Source organism: Cherax quadricarinatus, chromosome 19 (assembly GCF_038502225.1).
Source record: "Cherax quadricarinatus isolate ZL_2023a chromosome 19, ASM3850222v1, whole genome shotgun sequence".
In the NCBI taxonomy this organism is placed as follows: domain Eukaryota; kingdom Metazoa; phylum Arthropoda; class Malacostraca; order Decapoda; family Parastacidae; genus Cherax; species Cherax quadricarinatus.
In genome coordinates this window covers 27,287,378-27,310,161 of record NC_091310.1, presented here as the reverse complement: position 1 = coordinate 27,310,161, position 22,784 = coordinate 27,287,378, and the positions used below count along the sequence as shown (strand labels likewise).

General features: G+C 37.4%; 1 protein-coding gene across 9 annotated transcripts in view; it reads left to right on the top strand.

Moving 5' to 3' along the window:
- The window catches only part of LOC128688281 (collagen alpha-1(XVIII) chain), a 472,640-nt gene extending 454,358 nt beyond the window's left edge, over nt 1–18,282 (top strand). For all 9 annotated transcript variants that reach the window (XM_070086587.1, XM_070086585.1, XM_070086589.1 and 6 more), the window contains one exon: nt 12,640–18,282. In XM_070086587.1, coding sequence (XP_069942688.1) covers nt 12,640–12,949 — 310 coding nt within the window. In that variant the 3' untranslated portion in view covers nt 12,950–18,282. The remainder of the gene's footprint in view (nt 1–12,639) is intronic.
- The last annotated feature ends 4,502 nt before the right edge of the window (nt 18,283–22,784 follow it).

Sequence of the window (22,784 nt, the reverse complement as noted above, 5' to 3'; positions counted from 1 at the left end):
ATACAAGAGAAGGGATCACTATCCCCTTGCTCCTGGCATGTTAGTAGCCTCTTACGACAAACATGAAAACTTCCCTACCTTTATCTAAATATTTTTCGCTTATATGCTTCAATGTAAACACTTGATCTATACATCCCCTACCCATTGTAAAGTCTCCTCGTTCATCTGTAATCCTACTTTCTGTCTTCTAATTCTTTCAAAAATAACTACCATACACTTTACCTGGTATACTCAATAAACTTATTTCCTTATAGTTTTTACAATCTTTTTTGTTCCCCTTCCCTTTTTATAAAGGAATTATATACACACTGCCAATCTCTGGGTACCTTCTCCTCTTTCATACATTTATTGAACAAAAGTACCAATCACTACAAAACTATATCCCCCCTTTCCCTGCTTTTTACATTTCTGTCATGATCCCATCAGTTCCATCTGCTTTACCCTTTTTTATTCTACCTAATGTGTTGCGCACCTCCCCACACACATCCGGCTCTTCTTCCCTCCTAAAAGATGTTTTACCTCCCTGGCCAATGCATGAAATTACTGTCTCCCTCTCTTCATCATTTAACAGTTCCTCAAAATATTCCTGCCATCTTCTCCATACCTTCAACTCCCCATCTACTAACTCCCCTATTCTGTTTTTAACTATCAAATCCATTCATTCCCTAGGCTTTCTTAACCTATTTATCTCACTCCAAAATTTTTTCTTATTCTTCTCAGCAAAATTTGTTGACAGCACCTCACCCATTCTATCATTTGCTCTCCTTGAGAACTCCCTCACCACTCTCTTCACCTCTCTTTTACTCTCCATATACTCCACCCTTCTTATATCACTTCAACTCTGTAAAAATCTCTCATAAGCAACCTTTTTCTCTTTTTTTTTATCACACTCTTTACCTCATCATTCCACCAATCACTCCTCTTTCCTCTTGCACCCACCCTCCTATAGCCACAAACTTCTGCTATGCATTCTAATGCTGCCTTTTTAAAACTATCCCACCCCCTCTTGAACCCCCCACACTACCTATACTCTCATTAGCCCACCTTTCTCCCACTAGTTGCTTATATCTCACCCTAACTTCCTCCTCCCTTTGTTTATAAACTCTCACCTCACTCTTACTTGCTGTTGCTGTTATTCTTTTGCTCCATCTACCTCTTACTCTAACTGTAGCGTCAGCTAAATAGTGATCCAATATGGTTTAGAAAATCACGTAGGCAAACACTATGATCCAATATATTTATTGCCTTACACAAATAACCGGCATGTAGAAGAGAGGAGCTTACAATGACGTTTTGGTCTGACTTGGACCATTTACAAAGACACTTTGTAAATGTGACTTTGTCAATGGTCCAAGTCAGACCGAAACGTCGTCGTAAGCTCCTCTCTTCTATGTGTGGGTTATTTGTGTATCGTTCCAGTCACAGTTTTGTGCCTTTTTTTTGTTATTTATCTGTTGCCTTTCTGTAAACATGCACATCCTGAAGTCTACCCATCAACCTTTTATCCACCAATACATAATCTAACAAACCACTGTCATTATGTGCTATATCATATCTTGTATACTTATTTATCCTCATTTTCTTAAAATATGTATTACTTATTACCAGACCTCTTTCTGTACATAGTTCAATTAAAGGTCCCCATTTTCATTTTTCCCTGGCACCCCAAACTTACCTAGTGCTCCCTCCCCAACAGTTTTACCCATTTTAGCATTTAGGCCCTCCACCACAGGTACTCTCTCACTTGGTTCAGAACTCCCCACTTCTCTCTTCTCCAGGTGCATAAACAATTATTATAACCCACTTTTCACATCCCACCCTTATTTTACTCCACATAATCCTTAAATTTATACATTTATATTCCCTATTTTCCTGCCATAACTGATCCTTCAACATTATTGCTACTCCTTCCTTAGCTCTAACTCTGTTAGAAACCCCTGACCTAATCCCATTTATTTCTCTCCACTGAAACTCTCCTACCCCCTTCAGTTTTGTTTCACTCCAAGCCAGGACATCCAGCTTCTTTTCATTCATAACATCCACAATCATCTCACTCTTATCATCCATGATACATCCACGCACATTCAAACATCCCAACTTGAAGGTTTTCTTCTTTTTATTTTTAGTAAGCTGCACGGGTAAAGGGGTTACTAGTCCATTGCTCCCAGCATTTTAGTTGGCTTTTACAACACGCATAGCTTATGGAGGAAAAATTCTTATTCCACTTCCTCATGGATATAAAAGGACAATAATAAGAACAAGAACTTTTAAGGAAATATAAGGTGAGTGTGTATACATAAATTTGTACATGTATGTGTTAGTAAAAATAACAAAATATACCTGTGATCTTGTGTGTTTATGACACAGAAAAAAGACATCAGCATTTGTACCGTCATGTAAAACAAATACAGGTTTCTATCTTGCACTCACTTGGCAGGACAGTAGTACCTCTCTGGGTGGTTGCTGTCTACCAACCTACTACTGCATATTAAAACAAAAAACACCAAGTTGCAGAATAAGCTTTCATCAGGGCTGAGTTTGCTGTTCTGTTGGTTTATACTTACACAGCAAAATACTTGTTTCAGTAAAAGCAATCTATTATTAACAACATTTGGCCCACATGTGTGCATTTATCACATAAGCTGGATCACATTATACTGCATGCATTTTTTCTCTATGCTGGTACAGTTGAGCCTCAGTTCAGCCTCTCCTCACTTAACAATGTAGTTCCTTTCCTAAGACCATGTATAGTTGAACGAATTCGTTACTAAGTGAAGAGCATACTCTAATGGTAGTGGGTTTGTGTCGACCATCTTTAATATTGTTTTAATATCACCTTTGCACCATTTACAACATTTCTGGTATATTTTTAAATGTTTATACAGTAATATTTATACAGTAATATTTAGTGAAGGGATTCAGGGAAACCGGAAGGCTGGACTTGAGTCCTGGAGATGGGAAGTACAGGGTCTACACTCTGAAGGAGGGGTGTTAATGTTGCAGTTTTATGACTGTAGTGTAAAGCAGCCCTCTGGCAATACAGTGATGGAGTGAATGATGAAAGTTTTTCTTTTTCGGGCCACCCTTCCTTGGTGGGAATCGGCCAATGTGTTAATAAAAAAATAAATAAAATGGGCCTTGGTCTTTGTGTCCAGCTAGACAATTGACTATAGATTTTTGCTAGTTCCAGTAAGAGTTTTAAGTTTGTAAGTGGTCAGTACATCTTTTCACATTCTGTTTGCCAATGATGACAAATTCAATGTTCTTTATTTTTCTTAGTTCTCATTTTTTAACTCAAATCTTTCCTAAGCATGTTTGAACTTTTCTCTAATTTGTTATTAACTCTTTGAGGGTCCATCCCATAGTTCTACGGCTTTGAAACCAGGGTCTAAGCTGTAGTTCTATGCCATGAGCTCAGCTCACTCAGATAAGCTGTGAGCAGATAATTTGGGCCTAGATATGAGAGAATGCATCTATGTGGTAAGTGTACACCATATAAAATAAATCCTGCAGCATGCAGTGCATAATGAGAAAAAAAAACAGACCATGTTTTTGGATTAAAACACCAACTTTGCGGTGTGTTTTCATATGTTTTTTTACAGTTGTATTCGCAGTTTCTTGGTCTCATTTGATAGAATGAAGATATATTACAGGAATAGAGATGATTTTGTTTGGTTTTAGTACCGAAAATGGCTTGAAACTGAGCATTCAATAGTCATCTGGTGGGTCTAATATATGTTCACGAATGCACTGATATTATTTATGCAATTATTACGGTACAGCCTCTCCTCACTTAATGATGGAGTTCCATTCCTAAGACCACGTCATTAAACAAATTCATCACTAAGTGTGGAGCATGCTATAATGGTAGTGTGTTTGTGTCAACCATCTTTGATACTGTTTTAATATCACTTTTGTACCATTTATAACATTTCTGGTATATTTTTAAATTTTCATACAGTAGTGTACTGTATATTGAAATAAACAGAATAGAGGAAATCAGCTCTAATACACATTATTTACATATAAATACTGGTCAGAGAGCCCACCATAAGTGAGGAGAGGCTGTTTTGCATAACAGTAAATCTTCTATTCTCTGGTGTGACTAAAAATCCATTATGTAAATAAAAAAGTCAAAGTAGAATTCATCTATAAAGCCTGGAAATGTAACTAACAAACAGAAGAAATGTTATTTTAATGACAGGAATGCCTTCATTGTTTATTCTGGACCCTATTTTGAACTTTGTTTGAAATTGGCCAAATTACCAATTTCCAGTCACTATTAGGTAGTTGAAATAGTTGATTGGGCAATTTCATGTGTCCAGTCAATAAAATAGAAGTAATATTAGCAAAACAAGCTAAGAATTTGGTCGACTAGAATAATGTAATTGGCCTTAAATGGGAGTCAAAGTGGGCAAAATCGCTGCGGTGTAAATATCGCTGATGCAGCAGAATTCACGAGAGCATAATTTCGTTAATTTTCTATCAAATTTCGTATTTTTTTGTTTTATTACCTACAGAAAAAGATTCTCTACCATTTCCTAAGAAAAAATAAAAAAATTTTTTGGGGAAAATTCTTGGACCCTGTGGACAAGTTTCAAATCAGTTGGCTGGACCCTGAAAGGGTTAATAATAATTAGGGATGGCACTATCCCAACTTTTTTGGCTAATACCAATACTCAGTTTAAAGACAAATACCATCAAAATTATTTGATATCCATATCAGCACCATCAAACTTGGCTGATACCCATCAATACTGATACTCAGAGGTGAGTAAACGAGATAATACGAATAAACGAGAGACAGAGAGAGAATGAGTACATGAGAGTCAACAGGCACGGAGTTATGTAAACAAACCAGGCATACAGGTCTGGTTTGTGTACAAGTTACATTGTGTACAAGTTGTCTCCACATTGATACAGTAGAATAAATAAAGAGCAACATTTCCACTCTCTTGTAACACCATTTTTAGAAGAAATGACGCTCTGAGTGAAGGCATACAAGAGGAATAATTTTCTACAGTTACCCCAATAATATTATAATACAGTGGTACCTCGGGATACGAACTTAATTCATTCCAGAAGGCTGTTTGAGTGCTGATACCAAACGAATTTGTTCTCATAAGGAATAATGCAAATTAGATTACTGTAATCCATTTCAAACCCCCAAAAATACACTTACAAACGCACTTACATAAGTACATATACATAATTGTTCGAGTTTTGAGCTGTTTGTATCCCGAGGCACCATTGTACAGTGGAACCTCGGCTTATGAATTTAATCCATTCTGTGACCTTGTTCGTATCCCGATTTGTTCGTATGCTGAGTCAATTTTCTTCATTTAAATTAATTGAAATGCCATTAATCCATTCCAGTGGAATTCCTGCTCTTAGGAGACATGACAAAATACTTCAGTATGATGCTAATATCAACTCTACGGCTTATTTATCTATCACAATTCATTTAATATGACATATTGAACAATATAAATAACATAGAAACCTGATATATACTCTAGAGTGAATAAAATATGTCATTATGTATGTGGCTAGTGGTGACAGTGGCAGAGGAGACTGGTTGAGAGCATTTTAGCTCCCACTACGAAAACTTCTTCGCAGCCTTCCCCTTCAAGGGTGTTAGTATAAGAGAAAACAGAGTTTGTGAGGCTAACTGCATTAGATTACTACTTTATAAGAAGGTGTTCATACACCATTTACCTTGGAGAAGAAATGCTGGCAAAAGTTGATGGTGGAAAAGATAGGCAGAGCAGCGTATACTGTCAGGAGTTTATTTTGTTTCGACCTTTTTCTATCGCTTAATCGATTGACTTAATTGCTACATTCTTAATGCTACAATTTTTATTTTTATCTCGCTTCACTATTCACAGATTTTTGGCTTTTTCTCCGTGATTTTCACACTTTCATCTGCAGGGCATTTCAATAAAAAACTGCCCGCTATAGCCTTTATAGACTCCTGCTTTAGTATTGTACATATCACAGAACTGCTACGCTGGTACTCACTCACCAAGTCCTTAACCCTCGCACCTAGTTTGTGTTTATCTATGATTTCCTGCTTTAATTCCATGGAAATCATCCTCTTTTTCTTCTCAGCACTGTCCTTTGCACATGCTTTCTTAGGGCCCATGATTAGAAAAAAGAAATTTGGCAAAATAACTGGGAAATGTTGAGTGAATGCGTGGGGAGTTTTGAATCAAGTGTGAGAGTAATGGTGGTTGGGGATTTCAATGCTAAAGTGGGTAAAAATGTTATGGAGGGAGTAGTAGGTAAATTTGGGGTGCCAGGGGTAAATGTAAATGGGAAGCCTTTAATTGAGCTATGTGTAGAAAGAAATTTGGTAATAAGTAATACATATTTTATGAAAAAGAGGATAAATAAATATACAAGGTATGATGTAGCACGTAATGAAAGTAGTTTGTTAGATTATGTATTGGTGGATAAAAGGTTGATGGGTAGGCTCCAGGATGTACATGTTTATAGAAGGGCAACTACTATATCAGATCATTATTTAGTTGTAGCTACAGTTGGAGTAAGAGGTAGATGGGAAAAGAGGAAGGTGGCAACAACAAGTAAGAGGGAGGTGAAAGTGTATAAACTAAGGGAGGAGGAAGTTCGGGCGAGATATAAGCGACTATTGGCAGAAAGGTGGGCTAGTGCAAAGTTGAGTAGTGGGGGGGTTGAAGAGGGTTGGAATAGTTTTAAAAATGCAGTATTAGAATGTGGAGCAGAAGTTTGTGGTTATAGGAGGGTGGGGGCAGGAGGAAAGAGGAGTGATTGGTGGAATGATGAAGTAAAGGGTGTGATAAAAGAGAAAAAGGTAGCTTATGAGAGGTTTTTACAAAGCAGAAGTGTTATAAGAAGAGCAGAGTATATGGAGAGTAAACGAAAGGTAAAGAGAGTGGTGAGAGAGTGCAAAAGGAGAGCAGATGATAGAGTGGGAGAGGCACTGTCAAGAAATTTTTATGAAAACAAGAAAAAAAATTGGAGTGAGGTAAACAAGTTAAGAATGCCTAGGGAATGAATGGATTTGTCAGTTAAAAACAGAGTAGGGGAGTTAGTAAATGGGGAGCTGGAGATATTGGGTAGATGGCGGGAATATTTTGAGGAACTTTTAAATGTCGACAAAGAAAGGGAGGCGGTCATTTCATGCACTGGCCAGGGAGGTATGACATCTTTCAGGAGTGAACAATAGCAGGATGTGAGTGTGGGGGAGGTGCATGAGGCATTACATAAAATGAAAGGGGGTAAAACAGCAGGAACTGACTTGATCATGACAGGAATGTTAAAAGCGGGGGATAATATAGTGTTGGAGTGGTTGGTATTTTTGTTTAATAAATGTATGGAAGAGGGGAAGGTACCTAGGGATTGGCAGAGAGCATGTATAGTCCCTTTATATAAAGGGAAGAAGCACAAAAGTGATTGTAAAAATTATAGGGGAATAAGTTTACTGACTACACCAGGAAAAGTATACGGTAGTGTTATTATTGAAAGAATTAAGAGGTAAGACAGAGAGTAGGATTGCGGACGAGCAAGGAGGTTTTAAAGTGGATAAGGGATGTGTGGATCAAGTGTTCACATTGAAGCATATATGTGAACAGTATTTAGATAAAGGTAGGGAAGTTTTTATTGCATTTATGGATTTAGAAAAGGCATATGATAGAGTGGATAGGAGAGCAGTGTGGCAGATGTTGTAAGTATATGGAATAGGTGGTAAGTTACTAAATGCTGTAAAGAGTTTTTATGAGGATAGTGAGGCTCAGGTTAGGATGTGTGGAAGAGAGAGACTACTTCCCAGTAAAAGTAGGTCTTAGACAGGGATGTGTAATGTCACCATGGTTGTTTAATATATTTATAGATGGGGTTGTAAAAGAAGTAAATGCTAGGGTGTTCGGGAGAGGGGTGGGATTAAATTATGGGGAATCAAATACAAAGTGGGAATTGACACAGTTGCTTTTTGCTGATGATACTGTGCTCATGGGAGATTCTAAAGAAAAATTGCAAAGGTTAGTGGATGAGTTTGGGAGTGTGTGTAAAGGTAGAAAGTTGAAAGTGAACATAGAAAAGAGTAAGGTGATGAGGGTATCAAATGATTTAGATAAAGAGAAATTGGATATCAAATTGGGGAGGAGGAGTATGGAAGAAGGGAATGTTTTCAGATACTTGGGAGTTGACGTGTCGATGGATGGATTTATGAAGGATGAGGTTAATCATAGAATTGATGAGGGAAAAAAGGTGAGTGGTGCACTGAGGTATATGTGGAGACAAAAAATGTTATCTATGGAGGCAAAGAAGGGAATGTATGAAAGTATAGTAGTACCAACTCTCTTATATGGGTGTGAAGCTTGGGTTGTAAATGCTGCAGTGAGGAGGCAGTTGGAGGCAGTGGAGATTGTCCTGTCTAAGGGCAATGTGTGGTGTAAATATTATACAGAGAATTTGAAGTGTGGAAATTAGGTGTGGAGTTAATAATAGTATTAGTCAGAGGACTGAAGAAGGGTTGTTGAGGTGCTTTGCTCATTTAGAGAGAATGAATCAAAGTAGAATGATATGGAGAGCGTATAAATCTGTAGGGGAAAGAAGGCAGGGTAGGGGTCATCCTCAAAAAGATTGGAGGGAAGGCGTAAAGGAGGTTTTGTGAGCGAGGGGCTTGGACTTCCAGCAAGTGTGCATGAGCGTGTTAGATAGGAGCGAATGGAGACAAATGGATTTTGGGACCTGACAAGCTGTTGGAGTGTGAGCAGGGTAATATTTAGTGAAGGGATCCAGAAAACCGCTTTTTTTTTTTATATAGCCGGACTTTAGTTCTGGAAATGGGAAGTACAAATGCCTGCACTTGAAAGGAGAGGTTTGGGATACAGTGGACCCCCGGTATTCGATATTAATCCGTTCCCAAGAGCTCATCGAATACCGAAAATATCGAAAAGCGAATCAATTTTCCTCATAAGAAATAATGGAAATCAAATTAATCAGTGCAAGACACCCAAAAGCATGAAAAAAAAAATACTACATGAAATATTAAGTTTAATGCAATAGAATAATTACAATAACAATAGAATAATTGACACTTACCTTTAATGAAGATCTGGTGATGATTGATGGGATGGGAGGAGGGGAGAGGTGTTAGTGTTTAGAAGGGGAATCCCATTCCATTAGGACTTGAGGTAGCAAGTCCTTTTCCGTGGTTACTTCCCTTCTTCTTTTAATGCCACTAGGAGCAGCTTGAGAGTCACTGGACTTCTGTCGCACAACTTATCTGTCCATAGTGGCCTGTACCTCCCGTTCCTTTATGACATTCCTAAAGTGTTTCACAACGTTGTCAGTGTAATAGTCACCAGCACGGCTTGCAATAGCTGTGTTAGGGTGATTGTCATCAAAAAAGGTTTGCACTTTAAGCCACATTGCACACATTTCCTTAATCTTTGAAGTAGGCAACTTCTTCAATTTCTCTATCCCCTCTTCCGAAGCAATTTCCTCAGGTGTGGCCTCTTGCTGTTGAAGATGATCTAGCAGCTCATCAGTGGTTAGTTCTTCATTGTCCTCCTCCACCAACTCTTCCACATCCTCCCCACTAACCTCCAACCCCAAGGACTTCCCCAGTGCCACAATGGATTCTTCAACTGGCATAGGATTCCCAGGGTTAGCTTCAAATCCTTCAAAATCCCTTTTGTCTACACATTCTGGCCACAGTTTTTTCCAAGCAGAGTTCAAGGTCCTCTTAGTCACTCCCTCCCAAGTCATACCTATAAGGTTTATACAATTGAGGATATTAAAGTGATCCTTCCAAAACTCTTTTAGAGTCATTTGAGTTTCTGTGGTCACTACAAAGCACTTTTGAAACATAGCTTTTGTGTACAGTTTCTTGAAGTTGGAAATAACCTGCTGGTCCATGGGCTGCAGGAGAGGAGTGGTATTAGGAGGCAAAAACTTGACCTTAATGAAGCTCATGTCCCCAGAAAGTCGCTCTGCCAAGTCTGTAGGATGACCAGGGCCATTGTCTAATACCAGGAGGCACTTAAGGTCTAATTTCTTTTAAATTAGGTAATTTTTCACAGTGGGGGAAAATGCATGGTGTAACCAGTCATAGAAAAATTCCCTAGTGATCCATGCCTTACTGTTTGCCCTCCACAGCACACACAAATTAGCCTTGAGGACATTGTTTTTCCTGAACACTCTGGGAGTTTCAGAGTGATACACCAATAAATGCTTCACTTTGCAATCACCACTAGCATTGACACACATCAACTGAGTAAGCCTGTCTTTCATAGGCTTATGTCCTGGGAGTGCCTTTTCCTCCTGAGTAATGTAGGTCCTGCTTGGCATTTTCTTCCAAAACAGGCCTGTTTCGTCGCAATTAAACACTTGTTCAGGTTTCAAGTCTTCACTGTCTATGTAATCCTTGAATTCCTTCACATATTTTTCAGCTGCTTTTTGGTCTGAACTGGCAGCCTCACCATGCCTAATCACAATATGTATGCCACTACGATTCTTAAATCTTTCAAACCAACCTTTGCTGGCCTTAAATTCACTCACATCAGTACTAGTTGCAGGCAATTTCTTTACCAAATCGTCATGCAACTGCCTAGCCTTTTCACAAATGACTGCTTGAGAGATGCTATCTCCTGCTATCTGTTTTTCATTTATCCACACCAATAACAGTCTCTCATTTTCTAACACTTGCGGTCGTTGTTTCGTAATCACAGTTGCGCCTATTGCAAGAACAGCTTCCTTGATTGCCGTTTTCCTGGTCACTATAGTAGAGATGGTTGATTGGGATTTATTATACAACCTGACCAGCTCCGACACACGCACTCCACTTTCGTACTTTGCATTTATCTCTTTCTTCATTTCAATAGTCATTAGCACCTTTTTTCTCGAAGGGTTGGCATTAGAAGCTTTCTTGGGGCCCATGGTGACTTATTTTGCAGAAACAAGCACCAAAAACAGTGATAATATGGAATGTACCGAATGTATCCTTAGGTGCACGCACACTGGCTGGCTTGTAAACACTGGCACACACGGGGCAGTTCAGGCCACACGTGGACACGTCTCGTACGAATTGTATCGAATACCGGGTTTTCGGTCGGATACCGAGGCAAAATTTTTGCGATATAATGCATCGAATACCGGATTTAGCGAATACCGCTGCCATCGAATACCGGGGGTCCACTGTATTGGCAGTTTGGAGGGATGTGTAACAAGATGGCATATATATAATTGGGGCCCTGATATTATATTCTATAGAGAGTTTATTATATTATTTCAGGTCACTTTTTATGTTGTATCTTTATATACGTATGCTTCTAAACTGTTGTATCTAGGCACCTCTGCAAAAACAGTGATTATGTATGAGTGAGGTGGAAGTGTTGAATGATGAAAGTATTTTCGTTTTGGGGATTTTTCTTTTTTTTTTTGGGTCACCCTACCTAGGTGGGAGGCAGCCAACTTGTTGGGAAAAAAAAAATCATAGGTAGATTAATGAAAATGTATTAATGTAATATATAACATTTAATGAGACATGGTGATTGTTATTGAGTACTATTGTTATCATTACTAATATGGCATCTCGAGACATAAGACACTCTTACTGATTTTAATGTGTACCTGCACTCCAGCACAGTGTGTAAGTATATTTAGGTACAGGTATACATAAGTATAATTATCAGAATATATATAAATATGAAATAGTTTTTAAAAACACTTGAAATTTTGAAAAGTTTTCAGACATAATGGAGAGACGCAGTATTCACGGAGGTCACAAAGAATGTAAACAAACCAGGTGGGGAGCGGTGACTGTATTAGAAAGTCAGGTGGGGGAGCCGTATAGAGTTTTGGTCATAATTTGAAATGTCCGTATTAGCGGAATGCCATAAAGCGGGGCTCTACTGTATATTTTATCCACTGGTATACTGTATGTATACAGTGCCTAAAGGCTATCTTTAAAACAGCCATTGTTGCACAATTTTCTAGTAGCATTACTGTTTTTCTGCTGATCATTTTTATTAAGTGCAAAACTGATAAGACGCATACAGTGATTAGGAAATGTAAGACATTCAGGTTTGATCCAAGAAACAAATTAAAAATGTCATATTTATTTGTAAGCCGGTAAGAGGCTCTTGATTCAAGGAATTGAACTTGTTTTGCCCTTCCATAAATTAAACATGCATGCCTTTCATTCCCCAAACACTGTTTGATTCCTGTGGGTTTAGTGCTTCTTCCTCAATAGAATAATAATAATAATAATATTCTTTCATGCAAAAAACAAAGAAAATGTTCAATGTTTAATATAGAAGTACATACATGATGATTATGAAAATAAAGTTCTGGTGTTACCCTTTGACATGAATTACAGCTTGGTTTCAAAAACAAGCATATCCAAATTTTAAATAAAATTTGGATATGCTCTGGATTTTGGGAGTGAGTTCCTGTAATTTAGAGTTTTGGATTATTGAAAAGATGTACCAAAATGTGTGATTATGATTTTCCATTCAAATTTCACTAAGGCAGGCCTTCAGAATGATATATTAAAAAAAAAAAAAACTTGATTTAGCATTTCTGAACATGACTTCTGCTAAATTTGATTAAATATTGAAACTAGCCTTTCAACATTTAATTCTTTCCCAGGTCCCAGAAGTATGTGTGGCACGGCTCCAACTTGGATGGAGAGAGGTCCTTGTCCTCCTACTGCGATGCTTGGAACAGTGAATCACAAGAGACTATAGGTCTGGCCTCTTCCTTGCTGAAGAAGCGCTTGCTGGGTCAGGAGCGTATGAGCTGCCACAATTCCTTTGCTGTGTTATGTATTGAAGCTACTAGTCAAACACGGTATCGACGGAGGCGTCACACTGGATCCAAGGAGCAGATACTCACTAGCCAGCAATATCAAGAGTTCCTCAAAGCTCTAAGTAGAGACCAAGATGACTTGAACCAGTGAGAGTTCTTCAGGAAGGAGAGATAAATGAAGACAATTTTAGTTTTTAAGTTGAATGGTCTCGTCTAAAAGTAGCGCACAGTGTTTCCATGTATGTTTGAGCAAAGTTAATTCATAATACCATGTGTTTCTTAAGAAGTTCTGTGTGAAGTGTCACAGAATCTTCAGATTTCGCTTGTAAATATGACACTCCTTGATGATGGTAAGTATTTTATATACCTTAATGCTTTGTGGCAGTGTAGGACTACAAAGTGGGAGAGGTGCTCATACTTAGTGGCAGTGTTGAATTACAGTGTACGAGAAAGATATTCATGCTTCATGGCAGTATAGGGCTAGTGCACATGGGGGGGGGGAGGGGGAAATCTGTGCTTAGTGGTAGTGTGTGACTAAAGAGTGAGGGAGATGCACATGAAACACAAGTACTGTCAGTAAACACTAAGTAAACCGTAGAGAAGAACCACATATCATGGGCCTATTTCTTTTATTTACATTATAATGCTCAAAACTGTTTGGTTATTCAGTGCTTTAGACATACACTATTCCATTCCCATCATTATGAAATTTACAGTATCATATCAACTTCCTATAGTTGTGACCAAATCATTTTCATATTGCATAAAGCATAATCACAAAATAAGTTAAAATTCTAAGTTTTTTACATTCCACAATCATTATTCGCTCTGTGTCACTGGCCACGAGTTTTAGCAGTTTAAACAAAAGGGCAAAAGCCTCATCATTTATGTGTAAAGATATGTTGTGCTCTTAAGAAAGCACCCTGTGTGGGGAGAGTGGCACCCCTTCCAGAGAAGAGGTCTCTACCCCACCTAGGCACAAACCACTTGAACCTCACCACCTTGTTAATGTGACCCAATGTCAGATGAATCATAGGCCTTAATATCAGAATTATGAATGAATGATGAAAGTTTTTTCTTTTTTGGGCCACCCTGCCTTGGTGGGAATCAGCTGATGTTAAAATAAATATAAATAAAATATAATTTTCAATGAGGATTTACTAGGTATTGAAAAAGAACCGTGAAAGTATTTACTAATAGTGTAATGTCGGCTTTATTTTCCTTTTATTCCTCCTACCTTCTTTTGTTTCTCACCCTCCCTTTCCTCCAGTCTCCTTCATATTCCCTTTCTTTCCAATCATTTGCCTCTCATTTTCTGCCTTAGTGCTTACATGACATTTTAAGGCAATTACAATGAGAAGTGTTAAGATCCATGATATGAAGTAGTTACTGATGCACATAGTAAAATGATCACTAACTATTCTCTGCCTCTTGCCAGTTCTTCCATGTAGCTATAGGAAGCCAATCATGACAAACCAACCATAGATGTATTCAAAATATGAATATTAGGACAACTAGAAGTTTTAAAATGACTTCCATTGCTCCCAAACCTACTTACCTCTTGTTTAGCTATTTAATAATTCTGGGAACCTTATTCATGTGTCAGTCAAGAGTAAATAAAGTCCAGTTGTCATCTTGTATTTAAGATGTAGATGTGTGTTAGTAAAGTTAAAGTTGTAATTCAAGTATTTTTCAGTACCTTATAATATGGCAATATTTTGAATCTTTTTTTTCAAAATAAAAAAATAAATTTATCTGGTGGTCACAATCAAAGGACTGACAGAAAAAGCCTAAAACTGGATTTTTTTCTTAAGCTGAGCATTTTTTTTCCTTAAGAATTTGTGGGTAAATGTGTCACAGGATTATCACTGCATGTGGTCTTGTCTACATGATAACTTGGTGAACTTAAAACTGTGGCTTTGCATTTTTGTAATGATCTTGAGGATGTGGTTGTAGTTTGTTTCCTACCTTGTGAAGTATCCTACATTTTGTCTGCATCAGAGCAACCTTGTCATGCTTCATGTTAATATTTGTACTTTTATTATTGTAAATGTGACCATTTGGTTGCAGTATACCAACTTTCATGTAAACATATTCCTGGTTAGAGCATGCATGCACATAACTGACTTGTTGAATACCAAAATCTGATCTTCCTACCTGCACTGCCCTGCAATGAGTCATACTCTAGTTAGAACTAGTGTAAGTATAATGGAGATATGTAAGTTATGTTTAAATAACTGTACTATTACTCAGTTTTGTCGTGTGAAAAATTGAACCAAGGTAATGAATGCGTGAATGGTATGCATATTATGCAATGTATGTAATTCATAAGCATGAATGATATTATTTATTTAATGAGAATGTGCTTTATTGCCTCTTTAGTAAATTCGCCTTTCTCATCTAGCTTCCAATTATGAACATGATCATGCATTAACATATACTTGCTAAAATTTCTGTATTTCTATAAGTTTCTTTTTATGCTGCTATTATGGAATACTTTTTAAATGCATTTAGGTAATGCACCCAAATATTTGAATGGCTACTTCCCAAAGAGTTCAGATATTTGAGAAATACATTTTTCAGTTATTACCAGGTCTTGTGCTTCCTGTAAGAATGACTTTTTAATACGCAAACCAAATAGTTGACACATATTCCATGCTCACACTGTTAATGCTATATCGCATCAACACTTGTACTAACAACTTGGACAATTACTAGTCATATTGAGGTGTGTCAAATTAGTATAACAGCCCATTTTTTGTTTTGTATTTTAATGACTCCACTACTGGTAGGCTTTTTAAACTTAGTGTTGGTGAAACTAATAACTGTGTTGAAACTAAGCTTAATGCAGAAAAAATAAAACTGTTGGTGAGACAAAGCTTAGTGTTAATGACATTTTTTAACAAGGAATTTCACACTTGATTAGTTAACATGAGGAGACTTGAAGCACACACCAAAATCATGGGAAATTACTGTACAATTATGCATTATTATTAGCAATGTTTATAATTATTGCTATTACAGATAATTATTACTCTTAATATGATTTAACAGTATTAAAGGTAATAATGGGTATATTATTTATAGATAGCAATGTCCAACACAGTAAATCCCCTTATACCACCATCTCACATTAAGTAATTTTGTACTTTTTGGAAAAGTGCAACCCATAAAATTAAACAGAAAAATTTGCTATTACATAAATCTAAGCAAATATTTATAAACATATGACATTTGGGAATGATGCACAGTACTGTTTTTTTTTCATTGCAAGGCCAGGTGGCCTGCAGACAGTCAACTGAGCAAAAGCATTTTAATGTAAGAAAGGAACACTACAGTAGGTCTACTGGCCATACTAGGCATGTCCTTCTCAAACACAAATTCAATTAAGAAAAAGAGATGTCTAGCATAAATGATTCTTAAATTATATACAGCCCTTGTATCAAAATAATTGGAAGAACATACTCAGTGTGCATTAACATCTTAAAACATTCACAAGTGTATACTTCATACATTACCATCTCTAATTTATTTTTTCAAATATTTTCCTTTGTTTATTACATCAGATGCAATTTAAGGTACAATATATGTTTGGTGTCTATGTATTTTCTTTGTTGTTGGATACAGTTTGGTCAAAAATAAATTTCAGTAAGTGTGTGCTCAGATGTCTGGAATGTAACTGCATTTTCCCATATGTATGTTTTACTTCACATAATGTGATTTGGTATTACATGCAGATTTTGAGGAACACAACCCTTTGTTTATAAGAGGGCTTACTGTATAACACTGTTAATAATAATCATAACTACAGAAAATAATTTTAGTGCTGTACATTTTTTTAGTAATATTTTAATTGTATTATATTAAATGCTACAGTACAGTATTAATAATTATAAAAATAATGTACAAGTATATGGTAATTTATTGTCCTTTTTTATAGTTCAAGCCTCATCTTGCAACATTCAGTCACAAGAGTAAGATTATTATTCACTGTGACTTCTTCAGGAATATTATGAGGACTTAGTTGTCTTTGTCTACATAGTACATGGATTGCATGAAAATTCAACCCCTCTCCCCCTCCCAAGGAAAGCAGTTTACTAAGAGTAATGTAAATTTTTACGTATAAAAATTAAGCAATTTTAAATTATGCACAGTTTTTTCAAAAAGATTACATTAGACTACTTGGTTAGTTATACTGTAATATTAAAAATTGTCACATCAAAAATGGTTTTCCTTTGGAGAGACGAATCTTCATATGATCCATATACTCATTTTTCGTCATTCGTCTGATATCAGTATGTAACAAAGTAGACATATTTAACATGTATTTGGCTTTTTGATATCACAGTAAGACCCGTATATGTCAGTGTTTGTCATGTAATATATAGTAAGGGATAAAACTACAATCCAGTAATTATGTCTGCCTACTGAGAAGTGTGTACAGCATAAATGTGGTGAGTGTCTCCATCATGAAAGGAAGTTTTAACAGTTGTCTTGGGATATGTTTTCGATGTGTGCCCTACTTTAAATTCAACCCATCCTCCTAAACAGTGATATTTTACCATGATTTATGACTGTCCATATAACAACTGACATTAAAATGTGAATGTCAGGATTTTACTGTCATGCTTCCTCAGTCTTCTAAGTGGTTCCCAATTTCCTGTTACTGCATCAAAGCATACAGTTGCCTTCATGCATTATTGCATTTATTGGTGTTAATGTATGTTATAATTGGTTAAATTTATGTAAATTCAACATGCATAGAAAAATATGATAAAGCATATGAAGTAAAAAAAAAAAAAACAGCATTGGCATTAGGACAGATTTAATATAATTTACACATTTTGTGTTGTAGTTAAAATACAATTACATGGACTGCACTAGAAAATCTCTGCTAGTCTCTAATATTGTGTGTGATCTTGTGTTTTAGATCATAAGGTGTTTATATGCCAGTGAGGGACTCTAATTTCAAGGCAGGAGATCTATTCACCTCTTACTTTGAAAATGATTGCCTCCAACTCCCCAGGCACTGTATGATCTCCATGGGTTTAGCACTTCCACCTGATTTTACACAAGCAGACTGCATTTTCCCTGGTGCTGTATACAGAAAAATTATCTGGATTTTGGGAATTTCATGCAGTCATTTTTTTTTTTTTTTTAATAATTTTCATCGTTATACAATATACTGAAAGGTACAGTTTTACTTCCAATACTGGTTTAGAAAGATACCATTTTGTCTGTATCTATTACCAAGGTTTATACCACTTCCAATACTGTACCACAATGTATGGCATATTTGGTCAGTAATACTACAGTTTCCAAATTCCTGCATATGAAGAAACAGCAAGTAGCTTCCATTTCACTGTTATTAGTTAGTATTTTATATGTGGGCTCCTTGTGGGGAGGTGTCTTAATTGCTCTGTATTGTGAGTCACATTTTATTCCTTTGTCAAATAATTGTAAATATATTTCCATGTTATGCAAGGTAATTTAATTCTTAACATCCTTTTATAAGTAAACTGTATAATATATATATATATATATATATATATATATATATATATATATATATATATATATATATATATATATATATATATATATATATATATAAGTGGAACCTCGGTTTTCATATGCCCTAGTTTGTATGTAGAACTATAGTTATTCTCTATAAAAAGTATTTTTTGTTAATATTTCCCATAAGAAATAATGTTAATCCAATTAATCCATTCCAGACACCCATGAGTCAATAAAGGTTAGTGTGATGTTAAATGTTCATTTATCCATTTTATTAGTGCTTTATATTTATTTATCATTGTTTTCTGTATGTATATCTATATTTAATCTTTAAAAAGAATATTTTTTGTTAGTATTTTTGGGCGCCTGAAATGGATTAATTGGATTTCCATTATTTCTTATGGGGAAAATTAATTTGGCTAATGCCAAAATCGGTTAAAGGCAAGCTCTTTGGAACGGATTAATGCCATTACCCGAGGGTCCACTGTACGTATGTCTATATATATATATAGTCACTCCACTGCTGACAGTGTAGCAGTGGAGTGACATTTGATGATCATGCACTGCCTTGGCTTTGTTTTTCAGTTACACATAAACATGTGTCTATCTGCTTGTTTCTATCTGTATCTGTTTCTGTCTATTTATCTAGCTCTATGTTTATCTCTGTCTCTGCTTATCAGTCTTTCTGTCTCTTTACTTGTCTCTGTCTCAGAGAGCTGCTCAAGAACCAACAGGTATTACACATGATGCAGAGTCGTCACGTCTTGATTCCTGAACAAGTGAAAATGTGCATTTCTTGCCAGTCATGCTTATTATGCCTTGTATCTACAAGCATAGCATAGCACTTTGTCTCGATTTTTGGGTTATCCTAAGTAATTTACACTTTGTGTAACTATTTATGTGTACCTGTGAGATAGAGAGACAGACAGACAGACAGGTACAGACAGAGACAGGAGATAGAGACAGCCAAAGCAAATCAGCCAGCCAAATGGCCACCCAACCAGCCGGCCTGCCGAACCTGTATTACACACATACAGTAGACCGTCATTTAACACGGTAGTTACGTTCCTAAAAACACCGTGTTAGATGAACTGAAGAACTTATGGGAAAAACAGGGTTACGTTGAGAGCCCCAAAAAAGTCGAACAACTAAGACCCGCGTCAGGAAACATTTGTCCTGTTTCCTGACGAACCTTACCTAACCTAACCTAACTTTTTTTTAGGCCTCCAAAAATAAAAGTAAGTAATTGTAGTTCATTGTTATGTATAATGTTGTTTTTACTGCTTAACCCTTTGACTGTTTCAGGCCCCTCTCTGAAACTGTCATTCTATGTCGCTCAATTTTTGAAAAAAAAAAATTATTTTTTCTTATGAAATGATAGAGAATCTTTTCCCGATGGTAATGACACCAAAAGTTCGAAATTTGGTCGAAAACTCGTGGAATTATGCTCCCGCGAAGTTAGCGGTCTCGGCGACATATGCGTATCGGCGATTTCGCCGACTTTGAGCCCAATTTTCAGCCAATTCCATTGTTCCAGTTGACCAAACTCATAGCTATTTCTTTAGAACTCCATTTTATCTATCAGCTGAGTACAAGAAACCTCCCATTTACTAATTTGGACTACCCAATATGGTGGTCAGAAATTGGCAATTTGGCCAATTTCACACAAAATAAAAAAGATGCCAATTTCAAAATAGGGTCCAGAATAAACAAGGTAGACATTCGTGGCACTAAAATAACATATGCTCTGTTCATTAGTCACATCTCTAGGCCCCTCTTATATTATTATTGCTTTCTATTTTGATTTTTTATTCATACAAAAAAATACAAAATTTACTGTTATGCAGACGACTGCATTATTGTAAAAATGGTATAAATAATATCAGTGCACTAGTGAAAGAATATTAGACTCCCCAGTTGACGTGTTTTGGACGTGTTGTGTGATTTATGTACTCTTGAACATTGGTAAAAATCGAACATTTCCGCTACTTTGAGCTCAGTTTCAAGGTCGTTTTCATCGTAAAAGTAATGAAAATCATCTCTATTTCTGTAATATGTTTTCCATTTTATCACCTAAGACCATGAAAACGCGAATACAACGATAAATACTATACGAAAATACACCTCAAAGTCGGCGTTTTATTCCAAAAAAACGATCACAGTTTTTTTTTTCTCATTACACAATGTGTGCTGCAGGATTTTTTTTGTGGTGCACACTGACCACACAGACCCATTCTCTCACATGTGGGCCTACCAGCTTTCTCCCACTTGATTTGAAGCCGCTAGAATTATTGAGTATATATATGTCAGAAACATTGGCTCGTAAGACGTATTTATACGTCGAAAACAGTCAAAGGGTTAAGACTACAAATGTAACAGAAATAACAATATTTCTTACCTTATATTATGGGTGCTGGTGTTTGTGGATGATTGTGAAGAGAGTGGAGAGTTATGTTGTGGTCCTACTGGGCTGAGGTGGATGGTAGAGGTTCTGGTACTGAAGTTGATGGTTGTACTGGAGTGTCTACCTTTAAGTCATTCAGCCAGTCAAGTGATTCAGCAAGTCATTCAGTAAGTCAGTCACACAAACTTATGTTTACCTCTTTTTATGTGTACAAAGTAACACTTCATTATGACCACAGGTTATGTCTTGTCTAATATCTTTCTTTCCTTTGTTAATTCTAAGACTTAAATGCTTACACATTTTCTTGCCACTTTGAACAACACTGGTATGCCTACTGGATGTCATGATTGCTTGGCAGATACAAGATATATTATTATTATAATCAAAAAGAAGCGCTAAGCCACAAGGACTATACAGCGCTGCAGGGCAGGAAGGAAGCGAGGGCATCAGGTGGCAAAAGGGAGATGGATGAGTAATAGGTTACGGATAACAGCGGGGTAGTGGATGGTGAAAGGGTAAAGGGCAGCAAGAGACTGAACTAGAAAGGGCTGAGGGGAGTGCGAAAAGTATCATCAGAGTTTGTGGAGTAAATCAGTCGTTGTCAAGAAGTCAATGAGAGAGTCAGGATTAAAGGAGGGTCCATCAGCAAGAAGGGAAGGTAAAGAGAGAGTAGTAGAACGAAGACGACGTTGGAGGTAAATTCTGCGTGCTCGTTGATAGAGAGGGCAATCTAACAGAATGTGGCTAATCGATACTGGAACTTGACACTGCTCACAGAGAGGAACAGGGTGCCTCTCCATGAGATACCCATGAGTAAGACGAGTGTGGCCAATGCGAAGGCGGGAGAGAGTGGTCTCCCAACCTCGGCACTGATGACAAGAAGACGGCCAGTAACCTATGCTCGGTTTAATAGAATGAAGTTTGTTACCGAGCAGAGTTGACCAACGTTGTTGCCAACGGGTGCGAAGGTGGGTAGCTATTGCAGCAACGTTGTTGCCAACGGGTGCGAAGGTGGGTAGCTATTGCAGCAAAATAGTCCAGAAATGGAACACCTCGATAGGAAATTGGTAGGTCATGTACTGCTGACCGCGCAGCAGTGTCTGCCTGTTCATTGCCCTATACGTCGACATGACCAGGGACCCAACAAAAAACAATATCTTTATGTTTGGTAGAGATACGGCGTAGCCAAAGTTGGATACGGAGAACTAGGGGATGAGATGTATCACATTTTCGTATAGCCTGTAGAGCACTAAGGGAGTCTGAGACTACTACAAATGATGACACAGGCATAGATGCGATACGAATAAGTGCTGCAAGAATGGCATACAGTTCAGCAGTAAAAATGCTAGCTGAAGATAGTAAATGCCCCCGTACGACGCTGTCCGGAAACACTGCTGCGAATCCGACGCCGTCTGAAGACTTAGAGCCATCTGTGTACACAGCGGTGGCATGAGAATGGGAGTGGAAGTGATCAAGAAAAAGAGAGCGGGAAGCCACCGTAGGCAGTTGAGCTTTCGAGCAAGGGAGTGAGAAAGAACAGACTCGAACAGCTGGAACTTCCCAGGGGGGTAGGGAAAAGTGAGATGCTACATGAACATATAAAGGTGGTAACTGAAGGGAAGACAAGAGTGAATGTAGGCGAAGAGAAAAGGGACGGAGCAAACAGGGGCGGCGAACGAATAAAGAATGTCTACTAATATCGGTGACCATTCTATAAATGGAAGGATTGTGTAGATCGTGAGAGCGTACATAGTAACGAAGGCAATGGGCATCACGGCGATCAGACAAGGATGGAACATTTGCTTCTGTATAGAGGCTCTCAACAGGGGAAGAGCGAAAAGCACCAAGGCACAAACGTAAGCCTTGGTGATGGATAGAGTTAAGGCTAGAGAGAGTAGCAGGAGAGGCCGCGGAATAAATCTGGTCACCATAATCGAGTTTCGATAAAACGAGGGGTGAATGTAGGCGAAGCAGAGTTCGACGATCAGCTCCCCAGGAAAGATGAGCAAGGGTTTTAACCCTTTGACTGTTTCAGGCCCCTCTCTGAAACTGTCATTCTATGTCG